At 44.9% G+C, this 22,973-nt stretch overlaps 1 protein-coding gene across 2 annotated transcripts; it reads left to right on the top strand.

The window, feature by feature from the left end:
• Positions 1-6,288: 6,288 nt before the first annotated feature.
• pheta1 (PH domain containing endocytic trafficking adaptor 1) lies at positions 6,289-12,971 on the top strand. Of its 2 annotated transcripts, none has more exons than XM_062562220.1 (3): positions 6,289-9,341; positions 9,755-9,874; positions 10,238-12,971. In XM_062562220.1, exon 3 carries the CDS (start codon positions 10,283-10,285, stop codon positions 11,105-11,107), a length of 825 nt encoding a protein of 274 aa, XP_062418204.1. In that variant the 5' UTR covers positions 6,289-9,341; positions 9,755-9,874; positions 10,238-10,282; the 3' UTR covers positions 11,108-12,971. The 2 variants fall into 2 exon arrangements, with proteins under 2 accessions (XP_062418204.1, XP_037339591.2); XM_037483694.2 differs by lacking the exon at positions 6,289-9,341 and adding an exon at positions 9,357-9,608.
• Positions 12,972-22,973: the final 10,002 nt, after the last annotated feature.

Here is a 22,973-nt window from a genome sequence, read left to right as displayed (position 1 = left end):
TCCCCAAAACACACACACACATGTGTATCCATAGAACCTAATGTAGGATGCAGCATTACATTGCAGACAGGTGGTGGCAGTTTAAAACTCTGGATGAACAGTGTGGGTTAAGTGAGTTCATCCTTCATCACCTCTTGTCTCTGAGGGGGGGTGCCGTTTGCGGACGTGTCAGACTGTGGGAGCGAATGACGAGCGAGTGGCATGGTGGGCTGTGGGGGAGTGAGATGACTAAACTGCCATTTTCATTTTTATCTACTCATAGCTAAGCTTTTGAAGATGCTTCCCAATGAAACGTCTCTCATATCGTCGTCAGGCACAAATTCACGTTTAACAACTCGACTCCCATTTGTGTAGACCCTCCCCATCACTCACTGTACATCCATGAGGCTACGTGCACGGTGAGCTAATCAGCTCTCATGCACCGAGAATCAGGCTAGACTTTATTCCCTCAAGGGCATATAAATTAAAAGAAATATTGCCATCGCTGACAATATGAGCAGTTGTTATCCTCCGCTTTATTAGCTTCTATTAAGCAGCACATTTAATGAGTTCCTGTGTGTGTGTGTGTGTGTGTGTGTGTGTGTGTGTGTGTGTGTGTGTGTGTGTGTGTGTGTGTGTGTGTGCATGTGGTGGATTTCAAAATAAAAAAAAGGTTCTGAAATTGAGGGTCAGGGAATCTTTAAATTCATCTTTGTGTGTGCAGGTGTTTGTAGAAGCACATGCCATACTGCAGACTCAGAGAGACAGCATACCCTGGAGTTGGATGAGAATAGTAGCACTTTCCTCCCAGCGATGCCCTTAATTAGCCGGATTAGACTACGGGAGATAACAGCACAGCCTCAGACATCTTTTGTACCAACATCAGCCTCGACAAAGCTCTGAACTGCTGCTGCACATTTATTTTACGATGAAGAGATGGGGAGAGAGGGACCTGACAAAAGGATATTGACCAAAGGGAAAGACGGGTAAAGAGGTTGCTTTGGGAGTGTGCGTGTGTGGGGGGGTAGTTGTATGTGATGCTATATTGTGCGCGTTTAGAGGGTGACACTCAGAAAATCGGGGTACGAAACGGCACAAATGCACGACCTCGCCACCCTCTCTAATGTGGACTCAGCGTCCGTATATTAGGGATCACTGGATATTCAGCCATGAGAGAAACTAAAAAAGGGGCGGGGGGGGGGGGGGGGGGCACTGCAGTGGAGACTGATGCCGCTGAGGCCGTGTGGTGTTTGCAGCTATGGGAGAGCATGTGCAGATGCATGTCCGTCATTAGGACGATTGCTCACGGCAGTTCGGAACATTTACAGTATTTACCTCCTATTAATGAACCTTAATGAGTCGGGCAGCAGCTCTCACACACACACACACACACACACACACTGACACACGCACACTGACACACGCGCTCAGGTTGAACAGAACAGCGTGCTACATCATGGAGCGCAGCCAGTATCATCAATAAATGCACCTCGTAAGGGCTTTTGTTACCGTAGCACTGCCTTAGCATCTGATGCACTATTCAGCTGACACAGTGGCCTTGGGATCGTATGATTAAGCAAACACTCTGAAGAAGTCAAGGCTTCTGCACTTGTTTTTTTTATTAGCTGCAAGGCCTTCGGAAAAAGTGAAATACATAATCCTCATTTATGCGTGTCCTCTTATGTTTTTAGAAGTCCTGCATGTGTCTATTGACTTACACGGTCGGTGTGCAAGGTAGACTTTGTTGATTTCGCTGAACACACACCACAACACAAAAGGCCTTTGTGACGAGAAGATCTTTACAAGGGAGTGCACTAATGTACCTCACAACAGTGCATTTCTTTACTCTAAGAAAGGCCGTATCAATACGTTCATGTGTACATTCACGTGTGAAGAGGTAGACAGGAAACGGGTATGAAAAGCAGTAAAGGTCGCCAGGTGGACTGAAACCAGCATCACTGTGTTCATGTGACATGCGCTGTAGGCATTTGCCCATCAAGGAACTCCTTAGAACAGAGACGTTGCTGTAGGAAAGGAGCCAGAGTTCTCAAATAGAGGCAATTTCACAAGAATTGGGCCCAATTATTCAGAGTTGATTTAAAGCATGAAATCTTGCCAAACACCAGACTACTAACCTTCCTCACTCCGACATATTTCTGTACTCTGAGCTGCAGAGAACACATTTCGGTCGGTACCAATGAGGTATTCTACTCAGCCCTATAAACTCAACTCATGTCCGTGAAAATCCTGCTTTTAATCCTCCTCTGTATTTAAAAAAAAAAACGTATTCGCTTGACCTTAATATTCATTTTGCATCAATCGTTTTAAACATTTAACAGCGCCTCATAATTGTGGCGAGGGTGTAGGGAGCGAAACATTAACGACACGCACAGCAGGGAACGCAGAAACTTATTCTGACATTTGCGCTGGCTGAGAAGCTCCACGTACAAGCAATGGTCCCCTCACATTTGGATCCATCGCACGCTGCTTAACACGACCCAGTCCAGTTATCGGACCGTCCCTATAACACAGGATCTAGTGCTCCTCTGGCCACGGGTGTAGGAGTTTTTTTTTTCCGTTTTTGTAATGGCCATCTGAGCTCCAGGCTCGAGGATGAAGTTGTAATGAGCAGGGAGGAGGTGGATCTTCACCGCCCCCATTGTGAGTCAGGACTGACTCAACTGCACTGACCTACTCCCTCCAGCTCACCGCTCCGGTTCATAGCCCACCTCTCTCTCCCTCTCCCCCTCCCTCTCTCTCTTTCTCCATCGCCGTCTTCCTCTCCCCTTGGATGATGCTCCACTCCCACTCGGCAGCAGCTGTATGCATAATCTCTGTGCGCACATGCATCTCTGTGCATGTGTGGGCTGGGTATCTATTATGAAAACATATCTGACACTTTGTACAGCAAAACACCCTGGGCAGAATTTCCATTTTAAATCAAATGTTCGCTGACTCCCGATTTGCCTCTGCCTCTGCATCCTTCCCGTTATACCTTTGAATAGCGAACAACCGTCTAGGAAAACAAATCTACTCCTGCTTGTTACGCATCTGCTGATAAATCTTTGTGTACAGTTGCTCCGCCATTCAAAGGCTGGGCTTTCCCCCCCCCCCCCGATTTTAAACCCCACGTAATGCCGACGTCACTAGTGCGGTCATCAGCTTCTGTGGTGGAAATGAAATCCCAAGAAGCCTAATTGTTGAATTTACAGTTTCAGTGTTGTCTAATAGCACAGTAGTCACGTGTGTGCGTTCCTCTGATGCTAACTGCATTGCCTTCATTCCATTTTCCAACCTGGCAAGTGCACAGCGTGCAATACACCTCAATAAAATGTGTCAGAGCGAGACACACATTGTGCCAGAGAATATTAATTAGCTGTTGTTTCTGTCTGATTGTAAGCGATGATAGTCTGCCAAGAGACATTTTCCTCATCCCCGTTCCGCAGGCACCAGTCACTTGGCTTTCTGCTTGCCTCAAAATACATGTATGGTGCGTGTATTTCATCCTCGATGGGGTTACTAAATGCAAAGTTTGTTTGAATACAAAACAGACATGACCTACATTTCTAAACATCAGAGCAATGAAAAGTAAATCTGGTGCACACTGGGTACAGACACTGGCTCATTTGGATGCTTCTTTATCTGTGACTCAGACAAAGTCATGATGTTGGAAAGTGAGTGGGCATCCATGTGTGTGTGTGTGTGTGTGTGTGCGCACACTCATGTACATACATTGTTATGCTAAAGAGATAATGTGCATGTAAGTGCAAAAAGGCATGTGAAAAAGAGTTGTTTCAGTTGCAACCTAGAAAGATTTGGAGTTGAAGCAAACTTAATGTGAGGATTTCACGCCGCTTTGGAGATTGTTAAAAGTTGGAGGCATCAGCTGCACCGTACTCGGGGAAGGTACACAATGGCTTAACACCAGGATCGAATTTGCCGGAGCGACAGTGATCCAGATGGTGTCCTCTGCTCATTGAACCACTCAAGACTTGACTAAGGAACACAGAAAAAAAGTGCATCTATTTAAAGGAGAGACACGTGCTGTGGCAATGCTTTGTTCTTTTCCCAAAAGGCAAGGCTTCTCAAGCCAAAGAGAAACATTTTTTGCAAGACGTTTCAGTCCCATTAACATCGATTTCCGACGTGTGTGGCTGGGTGCTCTATTCTTTTGCTGTGTGAAAAGAGACCGTTGCTGCTGTGGCTGTTGTGTCGAGTGGCCCTCCTTTGTGCACGCAGATATTCACACTAATGCGTTTCCTCTTTTGCCTCCGCAGGGCCCATCGAGATACTTGAGACACGAGTGGAAGCTTGTTTCCCACCCAGATCGACAATGACCGATCAGAGCCAGAGGAGCCAGAACTGAGACCAAGCATCAACCTTTTTTTTTTTTTTTTTTCATAATGGCTTCACCAGAAGACCCTCAGATTCATACTTTGACTTTTGAGCACTGAACAACTTGCAGGCTCAGTTGTGGCAGTGCAACGCTGCCGTGGTGAACCTGGGGGAATAGAGAGTGGTGACTGATTGGTGAATTGAGAGCTAGAGCTTTTTGTAAAAAAATAGTTGCATTTATGATCAGAAAGCTGCCGAAGCCCTATCATCAAAAGTAAGTGGCCAGTTTAGATGAGGAGGTACACAATGGGGTCAAATGATGTCAGCCAGTATTTGATTGATGTCTACACGGGCTTTTATTCTGTGCATACTCAGATGGAAATCAATAGCTCCACTCATCCGATGGAATTTGCCTTTTAGGAATTGTAATTGTTTGTGTCTGGAGAGGCCGACTGGACTGCAGATAGAGAGACGCTGATATCATGTCTGCAGGTCCCAGTGCTCAATCGTGGCGTATTCCTGGAGCGGATTGAAATGAAAGACGATGTGGTCGCTGATCGGTGTCCAGATATTATGTTAAATTGTACATCACAATCTACTGTATCTTTATTTTTCACAATAATGTGCAGAAATACAGTATAGTGCCACAGTTACAGCTTTAAAGGATTGTTGAAGTAATAATTTGCATCAAATTTTCTTTATGTACAAATATACGTGAACATGTTTGATATCTCTCTCTTTCGCTTTCTCTCTCTCTACATATATATAGATATATATATATATATAGATATATTTCAGGCATTTTTCTACAGAGACTTTAAGATTTAAAGAGATGATATTTTTGATAATGTGTTGGATGAATGAGAGGTAATTTAACAAAAGACGACATGCCCTCGGGGAGCGTGTTTTTCAGCAGGGCCCAGCACGTCGATTTATTTATACATAGCAACAGGATGGTGTTTGAATGGATGAAAAACAAATGCTTCAGTAACCACCCTTGAAGAAACGTTACAGAATGGGCTGCGTCGTGGGAGGGAAAACGGCGCGGAAGACGAGTGGCATAAACCAAATACCTAGTTGTGCTTTATCACACGGGAGGCATGGGGCTGAACGAATGCACGAGTCAGCGACTCTTCACTTTGTCCTGCCATCACTGTGTTTTTCTATGCATTTCTGTGGAGAGGGGGGGGGGGGTCTGCCGTTGGGTCCGACATACAGGCTGCTCCGCTGCCCATTACACAGAGTTATGATGTGCTCCCTCTCATTTGCTCAAGAAGGGGTTATTGTTGCAGCCACTATAAACCTAACAAATGTCCCGTTAGTCACGCTGCTTAGGCCCATTTTTAATCGTTTATTATTAATGGCAGTATAGAAGTTTATTCATAGCACAAAAATAGAGATTATAAAGTGCTTCACAAGGGCAAATTAAAAAAAGTAAGTTAAATAATAGTGAGGAACAGGTGAACACATTTTACCATTGTGGGTCAATACATTTATGGGAAGTGTACGGCGTACACAGGCTCTGACGGCCTGTCTCTGTACGCTGACTGGGGGAAACCACACTTATTGACTCCATTTCTTTGTTCCCACTGGAAACAAAGACTGAATTCATGACCAAACTTCCGTCAGACATGCGACTTGAAGGACGATGGGAAGCTGTCGGTGATATTTAGTTGTGTGTGTCCACAGACTGTTGGAAAGTAACTTGTGAGAAGTAAACACTTTACACATAATGTTGGTGAGTCTGCGTGTTTTTTGTGGACTGGACTTGATTGTATGTCTGTGTAGCCTAGTGGGAAAATGATATCCACCAGTAAAGCCTCCAGAGGGCACTGTACTCCTGAGACTAGCGCAGTGTGAAGAGGAAAACAGGAAGTGACGTTTTTTCTTTGCCATGACTGACCTGTGGCGCTGTAGATTGTTTCTGAGAGTTACCACTAGTTATCTGTGTGCTGACACTCAGTGTAATTAGGTTGTGAAATGTTTTAAAGGGATGATTATCTTAAATGTACAATGAAATGTTTTTTCAAATTATAAAATTGAACATCACCAAATTTCTTTAATACTGCTCTCTACTCGACTAAGAGTAGTCGGTGTCATTCAATTTTACCCGCCTACATCTGTGTTATTTATTACAAGCTATACCTTTTGCAAATTGATCTATTAGAAGGATTGAATTCCAAACAGGGTGCGAGAGCATCACACTATATATAAATAACCAAGAATCTGTGTGAGCAAAACAGTTGAGAAAGAGGAAAACATGTAATGGCATTGTGGTTGGCAGCTATTTCTATAATTGTGGTTGGAAAACAAGTCTCAAGTTTTACCACTTGACCATATGAGGCTTTATCAATGCCTTTATTTAATGGAAGTGGTATAAATGTAGTCAGCATCGCTGACTAAAGTGTATATTTGTAATACAATGAATGTCTTAGGGATTTACTAAAAATAAAATGACGGATTATGAGTCAAACATTCTTGTTCATGCGCAACGTGAAGAGACGACACAAAGAGACTGCAACTAGTGTAACTTCCTGTTTTATTCTTTTGACCACGCACCTATCCCTCAAGAACCACTTTACTTCCTGTCTTTGTTTAGTTTAGTTTCCCGCCGTCCCCCCACACCCTTGAATTCAGTTAACCATCACCCCACTGATACTAAAGCCCCAATCAGTCACTCAATCCATGTCAAGTTGATTCAACTTTTCTCTTCATCAAGTGTTCCTGGTGTTTTTTTTGGTGTTCCTGTATTTGTTGCCAGGTCTTTTGTTTTCTCTTTTTCCAGCGTGTCAATTCCGCTCCCGCTTGTGCCTGTGCTGCTTTTAAAGTTGTTTTCTCAAGTTACAGTTTTTCACCAGTAAAGATCCTAAACCTGGAAAGAAGCATTTGTTGTTGTTGTTGTTGTTGTTGTTTCATTCCTCTGCGCCTGAGTCTCAGTCCTGATCCCTCACAAGAGGTCATCTCTAGGACTGGGCTCGTTAACGTTCCATGAATATGTTAACATAGCAATCCATTAACTCGGACAATGATTTTATCACGTTAACGTTAACAGCCTTTGCTCTCTGAAGCAGGTGTTCACCGGCGGACAGCAAGCGCCCCGCCTATGTAATGATAGAGGAAACGCTGCACTCAAAGGCGTCACACTGCTTTGATGCCGGCCAATTAGCAACCCAAACAACCAGTTTAGCCAAACTTCTGCAAACTACTTGGGAAGTGTTAAAAATACATTTTGTCATTGTGTCAACCTGTATCACAAAAAGTTGCTTTTTTTCCTGCTTTGACTGAGATTCTACATGAAATTCCACAGGCCTTACAGACTAAAAAGTCCCCTGCACCGTCAATTCTTTGTGGTAGACCACCCTTACCCACAGGGACCCTTACTACTGAACATAGACTGTTTATGCTTCTCCCTGATAGAGGAGTACCGGAAAGAATAATACTGTATGTTAACTTGCTGTTGCTACGAGACTGCCTTCTACATTGTTGTCAAAGCATTACTTTAAAATAAATACACTAGTTTTTCATTTGGGCGTCACGGTGGTGTGGCGCCCAGCACTGTTGCCTCACAGCAAGGAGGTCCTGGGCCTTTCTGTGTGCAGTCTGCATGTTCTCCCCGTGTTCTCTCTGGTTCTCCGGCTTCCTCCCACAGTCCAAAAACATGCTCTGGGGATTAGGTTGATTGGGATATCCTGTAGTCCATTAGGGATTGCCCGTAGGTGTATGGATGTGAGCGTGAATGGTTGTTTCTGTGTTGCCCTGCGATTGGCTGGTGTCTGATCCAGGATGTACCCTGTCTCTCATCCAAAGTTGGCTGGGACAGACTCCAGCCCCCATGCGACCCTGAGTACAGGACAAGCGGTTTGAAGATGGATGGATGGATAGTTGTTAATTCGTTATTTAATATGGCACATAACACGGTTCATCGCTGTCAGAAAAATCATGGGTTATTGTACTGAACTTGAGTATCAACTTTTGCATACGAATGCATTGTTAGAGATTGAACTGTCCTAAACTGTATATACGTAGTCTTGGTATTAATAATAAAATTAATTCTACATTGGAATACTATGCAACTGTAATTGTTTTATCTGTTCAATTATTTTTTAGATGATCTTTTATGTGACTTAGGGGCCCACATCACTCTGACAAACCTTTGTATATAGCACGTCTGACCTTGAACATAAGTGCCAATTCGACGATTTTTCTAAACCTGACAGCTGCAAAAAAAATGCACCACATACTCTTACAAAATTCCAGCAGTTACAGTTATCTCGTTGTCTTAATGTTGTAAACGTGTAACTGTCAGGAGCCAGAATGCATGTAGCTAAGTACAATAAGAGAGTCACCAATGCAGTACATATAACAGAGTATTATCATTGACAAATTCCTAATTTTTTGGGCCTCTGAGATATTTTCAATATTGATTTATTAAAAACTTAAAATTCCCCAGATATTAAGCTTCTAACCACAAAGGACAAAGTAAATTAAGAGACTGGAACATGAGCCTGTTCCTGCATTTTTTACATACATAGCATATTTTTTATTTTTAAAAGATGAACCATTTATAAAAATAGATGGCGGAACTTTTAGTTGTTAGTTTTAACACTTCAACTACTAAGCAAGCGTCGCACATAGCAGCGCTTATTCCACCAGGGCGTGTGCTGTGTCCCAGTGTTTTATGAATAGTGATATTTAATGTATAATATTAAAGAATACATAAGAGTTGTTACGGTAAGCCCCGGCTTTGGTCCTCAGCAACGAACATCTGCTGGAATGCCGCTTTCCCGTGGGCGAAGAAGGGGTGCGCGTGTTTCCATTACCCGCTCGTCCGGGTAACGAACGTTTTAAGCAGAACAGCCGTGAGACCAACTCCGCCCAGCGTAAATGTCCGCGTAACACATGTTAATGCCCGCTCGGTCACGTGACCGGGACGAAAAGGAAATAGGAAAGAAAGTGAGAAGAGCGATACGGGTGGAGAACAACGGGGAGATCAACCGCCCGACAAGAGGAGGCGCCGTTGCCTGCAGGTAACACATCACCACGATACCTCGAAAAAAAAAAAAACCAACGTACCGCTGCGGGTGCTAGCTAGCTTTCTGCTGACGCTCACTTAACGTTAGATGCTCATTTGTATTCAGTAAAGGCGTTTAACTTATTAGTGGCCATGGAGACGTCCCAGCGGTGCCCAGCCCGTGCTGCGCACACTCTTTACGCGAAGTGCTGATGTGTCAAAAGCTTGTGACCCACAGCACATGAGACTGCGCCGATTGTCCCACACGGTCGTCGTTGCAGAGGTGGAAAAAACTGCTCATGTTGGCCGCTCCTGCCACACAGCATCTGGACGTCTCTCTCTCTCTCTCTCTCTCTCTCTCTCTGTGCGCTTACTTCTTACCGATCTTTGTTAGCAGAGAAAAAAAACGTGTTGTTTTGTCTTCCCCAGCCTGCATTTGGAGGGAAGAGGGTCAAAATGACAAAAGAAGACGGAGACGTGTTGAATTATTATCTCTTTGTGTGAGATGGGAGGACGGTGTTGGATGTCAGCTGGAAATGAGATAAACACGTGAGTAAACCTTACTCTACCCTGTATCCTGCCTTCACAGTTTCGAACTGGACGAGATGTTTACACGGAGGGAGTTCCTAGAGGAACATGTGATCAGACTTTAGCTTCCGCGACTACCTGTATGACAGGTGAAAGAACCTCATCATGTGCCTCCTCTTTAAACTCACAAGGGCAAATAAAGCAAGCCGTTTTCCTACTGCACGTTAAACCACTCCCTTCCTGTTGATCATGCCACCCGTGTCGATCAACTAAAACATTGCATTCATGTGGCACTGAGGGGAAAAAGCATCTTTTTAGTTCAATTCAAAACATGTTTTTAAACTCCGATGACCTAAGTCTTAACAATGATTTTTTTTTTTTTAGGTGAGATAAAGCCTCCATCGAAGACGAGTGAGACGGGAGGAGGAGATGAAGCTCAACGAACGCAGCGTGGCGCACTACGCCACCTGCGACTCGCCGCCGGACAAGACGGGCTTCCTGTTGAAAAAGGGGGAGCGCAACACGGCGTACCACCGCCGCTGGTTCGTGCTGAAGGGCAACATGCTCTTCTACTTCGAGGAGCGCGACGCCCGGGAGCCCATCGGCGTCATCGTGCTGGAAGGCTGCACCGTGGAGCTGTGCGAGTCGGCCGAGGAGTTCGCCTTCGCCGTCAAGTTCGACTGCGTCAAGGCGCGCGTCTACAAGATGTCGGCGGAGAGCCAAGCCGCCATGGAGTCGTGGGTGAAGGCGTTGTCGCGGGCCAGCTTCGACTACATGAGGCTGGTGGTGAAGGAGCTGGAGAGGCAGCTGGAGGAGATCCACGAGGCCGCCGGAGCGGGAGGCCCGCAGGGCAGACCCAAGACCGCCAGGCCCAACCAGGTGGCGCGGTCCAGGTCCGGCGTGTCCTCTCCCCCGCTGTCGTGTCAGAGGAGCCTCCGGGAAGACGTGCAGCTCACCTCGGGTTCTTTCAAGGAGAACGGAGTCGCGTGGAGCAAGCCGCCGCCGCCGCCGCCCGCCGCCTCGGCCAACGGCTTCGTCGAGGGGACGTCGTGCGCCGCCTGGGAAGGTCGCACGGAGGACCCCGGGGTCGCGCCGAGGGCCGACGGCGCGAGGGCTCCGCCGGTGCCGCGCAGGAGACGGGGGGCGTCCCTGGAGAGCCCCGTCTCCCCGGGCACCGCCTGCTTCTCCAAACTGCACGACTGGTACGGCAGAGAGGTGGAGGAGCTGAGGATGCAGTGGCTGCACAGCCAGTGAACTAATGGCGGTGGAATATCTTTTTTTATTTAGTTTTATTTCTCCAGTTTTATCATTCCGCTCAGATCATCCTGCATCGCTACATCGCCTTTGAACCCAAGAGACGAGTGACAAAACGGAGGCTTATTTGCAAAATGAGACCAATAATAAATGGATTGATTCCACTTCTTGTCTGGCACAGGGGAATCAGTCCGTCTTTAACCGTCACACTGCCCATTGGACAATCAAAGACATTTTACAACCGGAAAACCCCCCCCTCTTTTGCACAGTTTTGAATGTAGTTTGCCACAGCATTGAAAGTGCTCATCACTTATTGAAAGCCCGTCTTTCTAGCAAGATGCTTAACGGTTCCGCCTTGATCGGCCTTGTAGTACAAACAATTCAGAAAAAGATGCTGTTCGGTTCGTACACTGCCAATGTTCAAGACTTCTTCTAGCTTCCAAACATATGTGCACTTGTTTTATGGCTCCTTCTCTTACTATGTAGGTATACACCTGGAGTATGTGGAGGAATGCCAAAAAACAACCAATCGCCACATTTAAGCCTTTTTTCTGCGGGTGTCTTTGTGTTGAATGCAAATCAAACCAAGCTCTAACGACAGAACATTGCACACAAAAGAAATCCAGATGGACCAGGTTGCCAGGGCGACGCATCGTCCACGGCGGCGAAGGCCACGGAAAATGTCGCAGCTGATGATGCAATCCAGCAACCGCCATCAAAAGGCGGTTTGCGCCATCGATGACACTCTTCCCATCTGATAAAAAGGGCGTAAGACAACTTCAAGCTTTCGCGCTTATAGTCGAGCCTTCCTGTAAAACTGGGGAGGGAGACCGGTGTTGGTTGTTGTTCTCGGCCACACTCCCAACGGGGGCCCGTGAGACCCCGTGGCCGCTTAAGGTCGGCAGTTACCGGGGGGCCGCGGCGGGAGCCGGATGTCTCGCTCTGGGCGGCGCGCTGGTATTTTTAGCCGGCGGCCAGATGATGCCGTGTCATAAGAGTGCTCATCACTCGGCCCTCCTTTCGGCTCCTGTAGCTCACAAAAGGAGACCGTGTGTATCCTCCACTTGTCATTCTAACGAGCGAGTGCGTCTGGCATCCAACCTCCTCGTTATGCGTGTACATATTTTACCAATCCATGTCCCGTGGAAAACTAACACCAGCACTCTGCGAAATTGGCCTTACGTTATTTGTATTACTTTGTTGCTGCACTTGCAACCATTCCCAAAGGTCTATAGCAACGAGGGTGTTACTGAACTTCTTCCCATCCTTCCTTCCTTTTGTTCCTTTCCAGCCTGACAATGGCTCTGTTCCTAGAGTTTACATCGTTCCACAACACACTTGCACGGAAACAATAGTGGGAAGGAGTCCTAAACCGTGTGGATTGTGTGTTGTTGAGGAGGAATGCTCTTGGCAAGTATTTCATAGAAGGATTTGTTGTTGTGCAGATTTGATTCATTCGAGAGAGAGCAGTACAGTGACAACAGATGATGGTAGTCTGTTAAAGGATGATGATATTTGAAGAGATGTGTTTGTGTCAAATAAACCTTATGAATAATAACCTTATGAATAATAATCTTATCAAGTGTGCCATTAAAGGCAAAAATCCAATCCAATCATCTTTCCACGGTTGTTGTGCAATTATTCAATGTTATAGCAGACAATATATAAATTGTTTTAAATTACCTTTTATATTTAACACATTGTCCTAAAATGGTACCATAACATGTTTGTAAATCTTAATAAACCTAACCTGTTGATTGCACATTGTGAACGGTTTTGTGATATCTCATGATATCTGTTCGTCTTTGTGCTTCGGTCTTATTTTTTTCTCTCTTTTCTTTGTAATAAAGTTGCAATGATTAGGGTACATTGTTATTTCTTTCATTATACTTAAAACCATAAAGTGTGAATAGGTGGCAGTGGAAGACATTCCCAGTTTTCCATCTCAACTATCACTACAGTTTTGAAATACTGTTTGATGTCATAGTCTGGCAATCAAAACCCTGAGTAAAATGACTTTTTTGCTAAATATACTCACTTCATGATAAAGTAAAACTCATTAAGCCAAACAGCCAATTTCAGATGGACATTACTAGATTATAATTATTCTATGTATATGTATATTGCCAGTATATCCCCGCACAAGCTGCACGCTGTTCCTTTAAGTCTTTAAGGCCAGTGTATGTTCTAACATTCCCCCGCTCGTGATCCTCTGGGTTCACGCAACCACACACATTCTTTGCGCTATTCGGCCCAAATCTCACCAGGGGGCGCTGCGCAAAAACTTTAGACTTCGAATGACATCAATGACTGCACCGCAACCGGAGATGCACTAGCAGGTCTTTGATCCTCTAGAGAATGCAAAAAAAATAATATGACATGTTTTATGTGACCCGTTTTTTTCCCTACGTAATAATGACAGAAATGGGCAATAGAAGGGGCGTGCGCCTCCTCGGGTCGTGTCCTTCCACAAAAGCCGAGTTTGGTGTGGCAGCAAACGGCGTGGCACCAGCTGAGCTCGAGTCCAATGCAAATGTTCTGGATCTGAATTCTGGATCGCGTCTCTTTCACATTCTGTACTTGACCAGATGACTTCCCACAACGCGGAAGCTACTTCCTGTGGATATTTCAACATAAAACTTGTTCAATACACTACCACTGATCAATAAACTGAAACGTTCCTCACGATCATTTTGGAGGTTGTATTTTCTGGTGCTTGTGCAATGGCTGGGATTACATAACACAGAAATGTTTCGCAGATAATTCATTAGATCAGACAGTGATTAGGTTGCCAAAAGAAAGAAATAATTAAGACATAGAAGAAAGAAGCCAAATAGTCTCTGAAGTAGCAGAATGTTAACAATAAGACCATTTGGGCATAAAATGCAACATTTATAGATGAACTAAAATCAATCTTATCATGTCGCCCTGTGTCGGAATGTACAATGTGGTGAAAACTCACATACAGATTTGTATTTTAAAAAGGGGGTCAATAGGTACAGACTCCAAATAAAATACTTTTTAAGACAGTAAATGAAACCACTCAGGATTACTATCAAAAACGTGTGATGTTTAAAAATGCATATTTAGTACTTTTACTTTTTATGCAGGCCGACGTTTTGCCTGAACATCTTCAACTACAATGTTGAGGCAGAAATTTTACTTTCAACAATCAATTTCCATCTTAGTATTAACATACCAGTGGAATGTTAAGAGTATTTATTCCATTCGAATACTTCCATTTCATCCTTTGTTATACTCCACCCCTTTGGAAGCCAGTATTGGATTTATTACCTCATTGCTTATACATATACTTGCATCTACAGATTATTAATACAAAACATGTAACTTAAATTATGATGTATTATTCTAGGGTGAACTACCCTGATGAATGTACAAACTAAAAAAGAAACATCCACTCCTTTGCAATCACTGCAGAGTGATCTTTACACACCTATGCATGACTCGTTTTGATCCAGTGATATAACAAATATTATTCTGAAATGGGGCATTCTGCTAATGACACATTTTATTTTAGTGGGCCACTTACTCGTACTGTTACTTAGAATGCGGGGCTTTAACTTTCCCTGATTATTTTTTTTGAATTGTGGCATTTCTAGGTTTACTTTTACAACATTACAATACTCTGTGACGTCGTTTGTGCACAGGGCCCTCTGGCGGGTTATTCGAGCCTTAGGCGCTGTTGCGCGTTGCTTACTTAAACACGGGACAAGCCTGCACCTCTTTTATTTTGAAAACTAAAGAGCCGGAAGCTATGTCGTGAATTTACCCCGACTCGGCACCAGCTTGACACAGCCGGACCGCGGCGCATTTTTTTTTTGACAGCGGAAATGAGGAGTCGCCAGTTTCTTACGCGTCAAGTCCACTGCTGAAAGTTTTCTTTCCTCTTTTTTTTTCTTCTTTCTTCTCTGTTGTTGTTTCGTCTGTCGAGGAGGAACCGTTGGGTTCGCTCGCCATGAGAGAGAAGGCGGTGGACTTCTGAACATGCAGCTTTCCCCCCGATGTCCAGTTTCCTGTTGCTCCTCACCGCGTCGTTGTGCGTTACTTTAGACGCCTCGCAACACATTTCCGTTATGCGAAGTCCAACCCGCTGGTTCGTCGTCGTGCTGCGGTGGGTGCCCATCCGAGATAACGGAGAACGTGAGTATGGGGGGGGGGGACTGACTATCAGCCTTCGTTACCTTGTCTTCTCAAAGTGCCTTCGCCATCACTAAACTCTTAACCACATGGGGGTGGGGGGGGTAATCCCCCAACTCCCCCCCCCCCCCAAAAAAAGGACAAACCGCACCAGCAATGTGGACATTATTAGCTTCCGTCCAAGATTTCACTTTGTTCTCGCTCCGTAATCGTCGAAAAGAAGTTTGAAATTTAAAGGGCTCTTCGGCTCCGGGCCGGTGGTACTCGCGGAGACTTTTTCACCCCCCCCCCCCTCACCCCACCCCAACAGAAGTTTTCTTCGTTTAGTCGTAGCTTGGAGCAGGGTTTTGTAACGTTTGAGCTGCTCTGCGCACCGTCAGCATGGACAGTCTGCACAAAAGATGTACAGCGCACGTGCGTCTCTCCTCTAAAGTAACGGTAGGAGTTCCAACTGCGCCTAACTTTTTCTTTTTCACTATTTGGCGCAAATATTATTAAGGCGACGGTCTCCATGGTGATGCGATGCCTGCAGCTATTGTGATTCGTGTGAATGGGTGAACAAAAGGACACCTAACCGTCCTTGCCTTTTTCAACCGACGCCTTAAAAGTGTGCACTTGATGCGTGAACTTGGTCGTCGTGTGAAGTGTGCGGCTGCTGGGGGGTGGGGTCAGGGGGGGGGGGGGGTCAGGGGTCACCGCTCACGACTGCGGGATGGGCAACGGGAGGAAGTGACTGCCGCACTAGGCATTTGCGTGTGTGTGTGTGTGTTTTGCAAGGGACTCACTTCTATTTATAGCTTGTGTGTGTGTGTGTGTGTGTGTGTGTGTGTTTGGATGAAGACAGATTTGTGTACATTTGTGGGCATATTCCTTCAAAGTAAGAGGCGCCTTCTCTGTTTGCGTGGATGCAACAGGTTTTGAACGACTGGTTTCCAAATGTTTTTGAGCAAAGTAGTAGTGGAACATTTAGTGGGAGCACAAACTATTGATCAAACCATACATTCCTTTGAAGTATTGTAGTGAAACACGCATTTGAGGTACTTTACTTTTCATATTTCCACTACACGCCTCTTTGTATTTTCACTCCACAACATTTCGGACTGTACGTTTTACGGCGCTTTGTCAAATCTGGTGTTGCCTGACCAACCAACATGTCTAACCTTTGGTTGAGCTTTGGTTTTCTAACAAGAGGATCAGGTCTGTGGCTGCTGTGCGTTCAGTGTGATTTCACTGTTCAATTTGAGCAAACAAGATTGGATAATAATCTACAGAATACACATGTTCTTCCTGTGGATAGGTTTTGGAAATGGACAACAAATTAAATGTATTAATCACTATTTATAAAATTCTTTCAGTTTAGTGCGCCACACATACTGTGACAGAGTACATTATCTAATAAAAAAACGTTAATTGTCACCCCAACAATGACTAAGGCATGTCTCCAAGGAATGTTCCCCAATAGAGTGTGTCGAGGCCGTCTTTAAACTGTACGTCATCTGATGTGTATGAAAACACAATTGCAGGGTACACGTTTATATTTGCAGTAATTCCAGCACCACGCAGATGCCCACAGTTACTGGTGATTCAGCCCCTTTTAGTTGTGACAGCTCTCACACCTTGAGTCACCAAAGCACCAGAACGTGCCTCTAGGGAGGGGGGGGGGGGGTACATCATATTTTCCACGGCAGACGGGCTGAAGTCAACCACACAAAAGGTTCGCTCCGATCTAAAGGCTCAGCGCGTTTTCGGTGGATTCCAGAAAAAGGTTGTTTTGTAAACATTGTTTATTCCTCTACAGACTTCCTTTTTTTTTTTCCCGGACGGTTGAAAATTGTTTTGTGATCTTTAGGTCTGAGGAGCACGTGAGTAGAAATTCCGGCTTCAGCATTGAAAAATGTCGGTCTCTCCGTGTAGAGGAAGGAGACGCTTGCTCAACACGATTTATAATGAGATTTTCTGCGACTCGACCCTATTACTTGGTCGGGGATTTTGTCCACCACAACGCAATATTGTCTGGCTTTCTCTGTGAGACGTCTTTCCTTGAAAGAACCCCCCTCCCTCCCCGTAGATTCTTAGAAACTTGATATTTTTCTTGTGTTGACGTGGGAAATGAAGTAGACCAACAACAACAACAACAAAAAGCTGTGGACCGTACAACATCACGGATCAATGTGCCCTCTCGTGTGTTGTCCACTCAGAGGAGACCATTGAATGGGGAAAAGAGGAAGAGGGGAACCGTGTGGGATCCACTGACTTGAAGGATGGAAGATGCAAATTGGGGACAAAAATGGAGGATAAGAAAGCAATTTTCTGGTGTCAATAGAATGTGTGTGTGTGTGTGTGTGTTTTGACTCATGAGGCACTTGACCACCCAAACAGCTAAGCTGAAATATGTCAGACTCACCCGTGGACCACACACACACACACACACACACACACACACTGCATACAGTAGTAGGGTTAAGTTCCTGCTTATGTGTGTGTTTTTTAAGGGGTGTGGAGGGACTCACTCATGCACGCCTGGGTGTGTTTTTTCCATAGCAGGGATAATTAGAGGCCGTGTGTGTGTGTGTGTGTGCGTGCATCTGTCCGTGTTTACTCCCAACGCACTCCGGTTCACGTTGTTGCAGAATGTTGATTATAGGCCAGATATGGCTGCAGCAGTACAGGGATGTAGCTTTAAATGTGTGTGCGCTTTTAGGTTTGCAGCTGCAATACGTTAATGTGTGTGTGTGTCTGTGTACACAGAGTTAGCACAGGGTCAAGAGTTTGTCTTTTGTCAAGCTTAAGAAAAGAAACACACCAGGAATGTTTGCTTCTTTTTTTTTTTTTGCCTTGAGAAATTCAAAGAGTGCACACAACGGTTTGTCCGTTAATGTGTATTTCTTCTTATCGGCATCTATAGAAAAGATCATTGGTTTTAATTGTTATTCCAGCAAAACCCCCAAATATTCTCCAGTTTCAGTTGCTGAAATATGAGGACGTGTTGGAATTCTTATTAAAAATAATTTGCTCTCGGATACGAGGTGACTGGAAACGATGCCCGATTTCCACAATTAACTCTTTCAAAGGGCAAACAATGAGTCAGTTGAGGAAGCCATCAGCAGGCAGCGAGATAGTCATCGTTGGTGGCAGCCCTTCAGTATGCACACGTAAATAGCCCTTTTTATGTTTGTTTCATGTGTAAGGCGAAGTGAAAGGAGGAACACATTCTCACCAAAAACCCACAATCTGCATGGTGTCATTTTCATTTCCAGCACAAGCTGCTGTCACTGCGCAGCTCGACCCACTCTGCCGCCGCGTCCCCAAGGGGGGGGGGGGGGGAAGCCCGAGCCAGATATTCCAATGTGGAAAAGTTTGTAACTCCTTAATCAGAGAAGTCCGGTGGCTGCAGTCAATGTGAAGGAGTCGGTTACCTCCAACCCAAAACTCGCGCAATCTCACACACACACACACACACACACACACACACACACACACCCTACTACTACTATCCTCTTCACAATTCATCATGAATCAGAAACACATCTCGAGTAGTGATGACTCATTCATAATGTGCCTGTGGATTTCAGCCAGAGGTCTCTGCTGCTCTCCCCCCCCCCCCCCCCCTCCCTGGCTGGAACCTTTCCGTCTTGGATGCTTGAATCGGCCAAATTGTATTGATTTGTCTCAGCCGAGTTGTGAATGATGGATTGTTGTTTTCAGCTTTTCATAAAAACCCCAGCCTGCGCTCCAGGGTTCCAGTAAGAAGTTTGCGGCTTCGTAGCCAAGAAACACACTTAAACTGTTTAGTTATTCAGCGTGTGAGTATTTAACGTTTGTGTGTGTGCGTGTGTGTGTGCAGTCGGTGTTTATTTTGCCGTGTGTGTGTGTGCGCGCGTCTTTATGTGCATGAATCCAGTTTTTCTTCATTCTAACAGTGTGCACCGTGTAGTGCAGGATCATGCATATGCATGCATACATATTTTAAACTAATATTCAGGTATTCTGGGTTGTTTAGCAGAACCCTTTAATAGACTCAGCTTTATTTATGAAATCAGATCTGGTGCCTTTTGCAAAATCAACAAATGCCTTTTTATCTTATCATACTTTTTAATGACTATTGAAACAGAAGTTCTGAATTATTGTGTTTTTGATAAAATAACTAGTACATTTGACAGCTGCAGCTTTTCTTTGCTCATATTTTTCATTGGAAGTAGATATCTTGGTTACTAGTTAAACAGAATGACAGTATTGTCATCTTAAAAATAAAATCAATGACTGTAGAATTAATGCAACCAATCAGATAATCTTTGAATACACTTCTATTGAGCAATAGTTATCCATAATCTATGACTTGAACTATATTTCTAGTTTGGTTGGGCAATCGTTCTTTCATCATCAGTTATATCTGTTGTGTAAGAATGCTGTGATTACATTCAAAGATATTTTGGTTCCCATGACTACCAACTGGGTAAATAACTTTAACATTAGCATTTGAATACCTCTGACAAAATGCCAATGAACCAAACTATCTACACATTGATTATTAAAAACGTTTTAGGGTACAGCTCTGCACAGTTATTGTCGCATCATTATCGAGCATTGAGTGATTATCACAGCGGGATTTGTGCCTGTGTGAGTTAGCGTTTCCAAATGTTTGCACAGTGAATCGACAAAACAGGAAAGGCATTAAATGCTGATGTTGTTTATGAGGCCTGGTTGCTTTTTACTGGCCTCATTCCCTCAGTCTCCGGACCTCCCTCTCTTTCCTCACTGTCTCTGAGCGCTGTTTTTGAGCGTTTCCTCGTCGCAGAGTCTGGATCCGTCTCTGCGGGCTAATGGCAGAGCGCAGAGACGGCAGAGACCTTTTGTCTCCCGGGCCGCTCCTCGGCTCCTTTTCCTATCACACAGTCGGGCCCTTTGCCGACCTGCCTCCCTCCGGCGGTTCCCAGGCCACAGGAAATGACCAGAAAAGCCACCATTCCTGTGCTTATCAAGAATAGCAGCATTGTGTTGTGTTGTAGTCCACAATGTTGTGGGAAAATGGAGCGCATTACTCAGAACCCAGTGGTATTTTGCGGAGATACATATGCAGTATGTTTTATTAGTGAAAGAAAGCGTTGTCACGAAGCACAATGAAAATCCACATTCTTACATTTTGAAAAGTCTACTTTCCCAAAAATCCAAACGAGGATGTCTGTCCCAGTGAATGTTTGTTTATGTGCTGTGGCTATATAAATGTAATAAGAACATCAAATATTTGTTGTGGATTCATTGGCCGAGTGCAGTTTGTTTGACACGAACACAAATGTCCTTGTGATACCTACAGATGGTTTGTATTTGAAATCGGCCATGGTTGCGATGTAGCTGCAGCCCCGAATCCCCTCGAACCCCCTCCTTCCCTTATGTTTTACCCCACATCAGCTGGTGGGAAGTGAAGGCTGAGCGACTATCTCGGCTTTCGGGCGCTGCTTCCTCCTTCACGATGTGTTGTTCAATGATGTCATCTTTGCGCTGCTCGTTAGCAAAGCATTTTTTTTCACGTCTCGCTTCGCACAAACGGGAACACGGAGACCACTTGACCGCCCCGTCCTGTCCCCGCTTGCTGCCGAGTCCTTTTCACGTGGGCCTTCTGCTTTTCGTGCAGCTCGCCAAACAGGCAACAGATGAATAAATAAACGAAAAGCGCCTTTTTTAGCTGCTGGTAGCTGATGAGGCCGATGGAACATCGGATGGGGTCGGTTCACTTTAACTGGTGTGTCGGCCCACAGAGAAACAGGCTGTTACGCCTCTCACAACAATAGTCAATGGTTTTGGAGGGAGTCCCTGACCTTTTTGTTCCAGTAACAACTTGCATAATAGTTCTTTTGAGGTTCTGTCCTCATCGATTTAAAGTAATAAAGTTCCGTACATTTCCCCGATAGCCCCACATTCCTGATTTGGCTATTTCAACTGTTGTTTGTGAGCGGAAGTGTAATAGTAAAGATCATCGAAATTACTGCTGGAAGATGCTTCCTCTTTTGTCTTCTTCAGTTCTCCTGAATTTTCCACGCAAAGGAATCACGTCCCCATCAGATGTAAAGCCACAGCTGCTGTGCTTTGATATTCTGGTACTTCCACCAGCCCTCATGCACGAGTGTATTCTGGTAATCCGTGTGGGCACAGGGACCCTGGCACGTGTGCGCCGGGCGCTGCTTGCCAGGGCGGGGCTTCCTGATGCTGCGACTGCTGCCCACAGCAGAGCGGAGATCCGTCTTTAGCTTTGCCACCTGGACCCGACGCCGTTGCCTCGCCTGCCGCGCGTGTTCCTCGCTTCCTGCCGGCCTTCTCGTCATGCCCTCAAACCTCGCTTTGCGTCTGTCCACGTGACCCTTGTTTCTCCGTCTTCTCCTCATGCTTCTTACAGCCTCCTCCCTCCGTCTCTTTTCTCAACAAGACCCCCGACTCCCACTCTCTCTCTCTCTCTCACACTCGCCCCTTCCCTGCTTTGTAAATGTGCTCTGCCATTCATTCAGTGATTCTGAGAAAATTCTGGTGTTAATAAAACCTGTTTTTTACTCCGGAACCTTGTGATGCACATGCTGCCGCATTTTCTTCTCTCTCAAGTTTTACTGGAAGAACTGGAGTGTTTGATGTCTCACAAAGCCTTGATGCCAGGCTGATTTGGTTGTAAGCAACAGATTGGATTCGACTGATCTCCGGAATAAGGCCAAGGCTATATAAGGGTCAGAAGGATGTGGCTCGCCGTAAATTGCATTTCATTTAATGAGTATGCAGTGTTTCCCCTTGGTTTACAACTTCAGGGGGGTAGTAGTCTGGCTATCGATGCAACTACCATGCATGGGAAAAATAACAACAACAAAAAATATTTTAAAAAGCACACATTTTCAGTGTGTGTGTGTGTGTGTGGGGGGGGGGGTCTGCAATTATAATGATAGGGGAAACCCTGGTAAGACAATTAGGAGCACATCCTATAGTACCAAAGGGTGCATGGAGGTGTACATCTGCACATGTTCCCAGACGCGTTAGTCACGCGGCTCTTTGTGTGCGTTGGAGAAGTCAGATGTGTAGTCATATTCCAGGATGCCTGTTTAAACATTGAGGTCGTTGTTATGCATAGTTTTGTGCTAGCGGGGCTTTTATAAGTAGAGGTCGGGTTTATTGCACTCCGTAGTCAGGCGATCTACCTTCGAGCACACTGAAAAAAAGGCCTTAAGGCTGCAGCTAACAGCTTTTTGGATTCTTTTTTTTTTATTAATACATTTTGTAAACCTTTTGGTCAATAAAATGGGACATCTTTATATATCCTTTCAAAAGTAGTTTAACCAAACATTAGGAGCAACATAAAAGTGACCTGATTACTGCGTAAAGTTGTATTTAGAAGTGAGTGAGTAAGTTACAGACTAACAGCCCACAGAAAATTAAGAAAAATGTTTGTCACATATTCTCACAGGCCAAGATGAAATGTTCAAATAGTGTGAAAATATGTATTTTAAACTAGTTTGAGAATTTAGGGGGTCATTTCCATTGACTCAGTCAGAGTGTCCATTACACCCAGTGATCATGAGAAATTGTGGATCTAAAACCAGTTTGACACCAGCTTCAGCATACAAAATACCTGAAAGCCCAGAAACCTCTCTTTGTGCATGTGTACATGTGTGTGTGTGTGTCAGTCTGTGATGTGTGTGTGTGTCCATTGCATCAAAGAAGAGCTGCTCCCAGCCGG

The sequence above is a fragment of the Pungitius pungitius genome, chromosome 5 (assembly GCF_949316345.1).
Source record: "Pungitius pungitius chromosome 5, fPunPun2.1, whole genome shotgun sequence".
NCBI lineage: Eukaryota > Metazoa > Chordata > Actinopteri > Perciformes > Gasterosteidae > Pungitius > Pungitius pungitius.
Note: the sequence above shows the minus strand (reverse complement) of the source record. Positions and strands in the feature narration are given on the sequence as shown.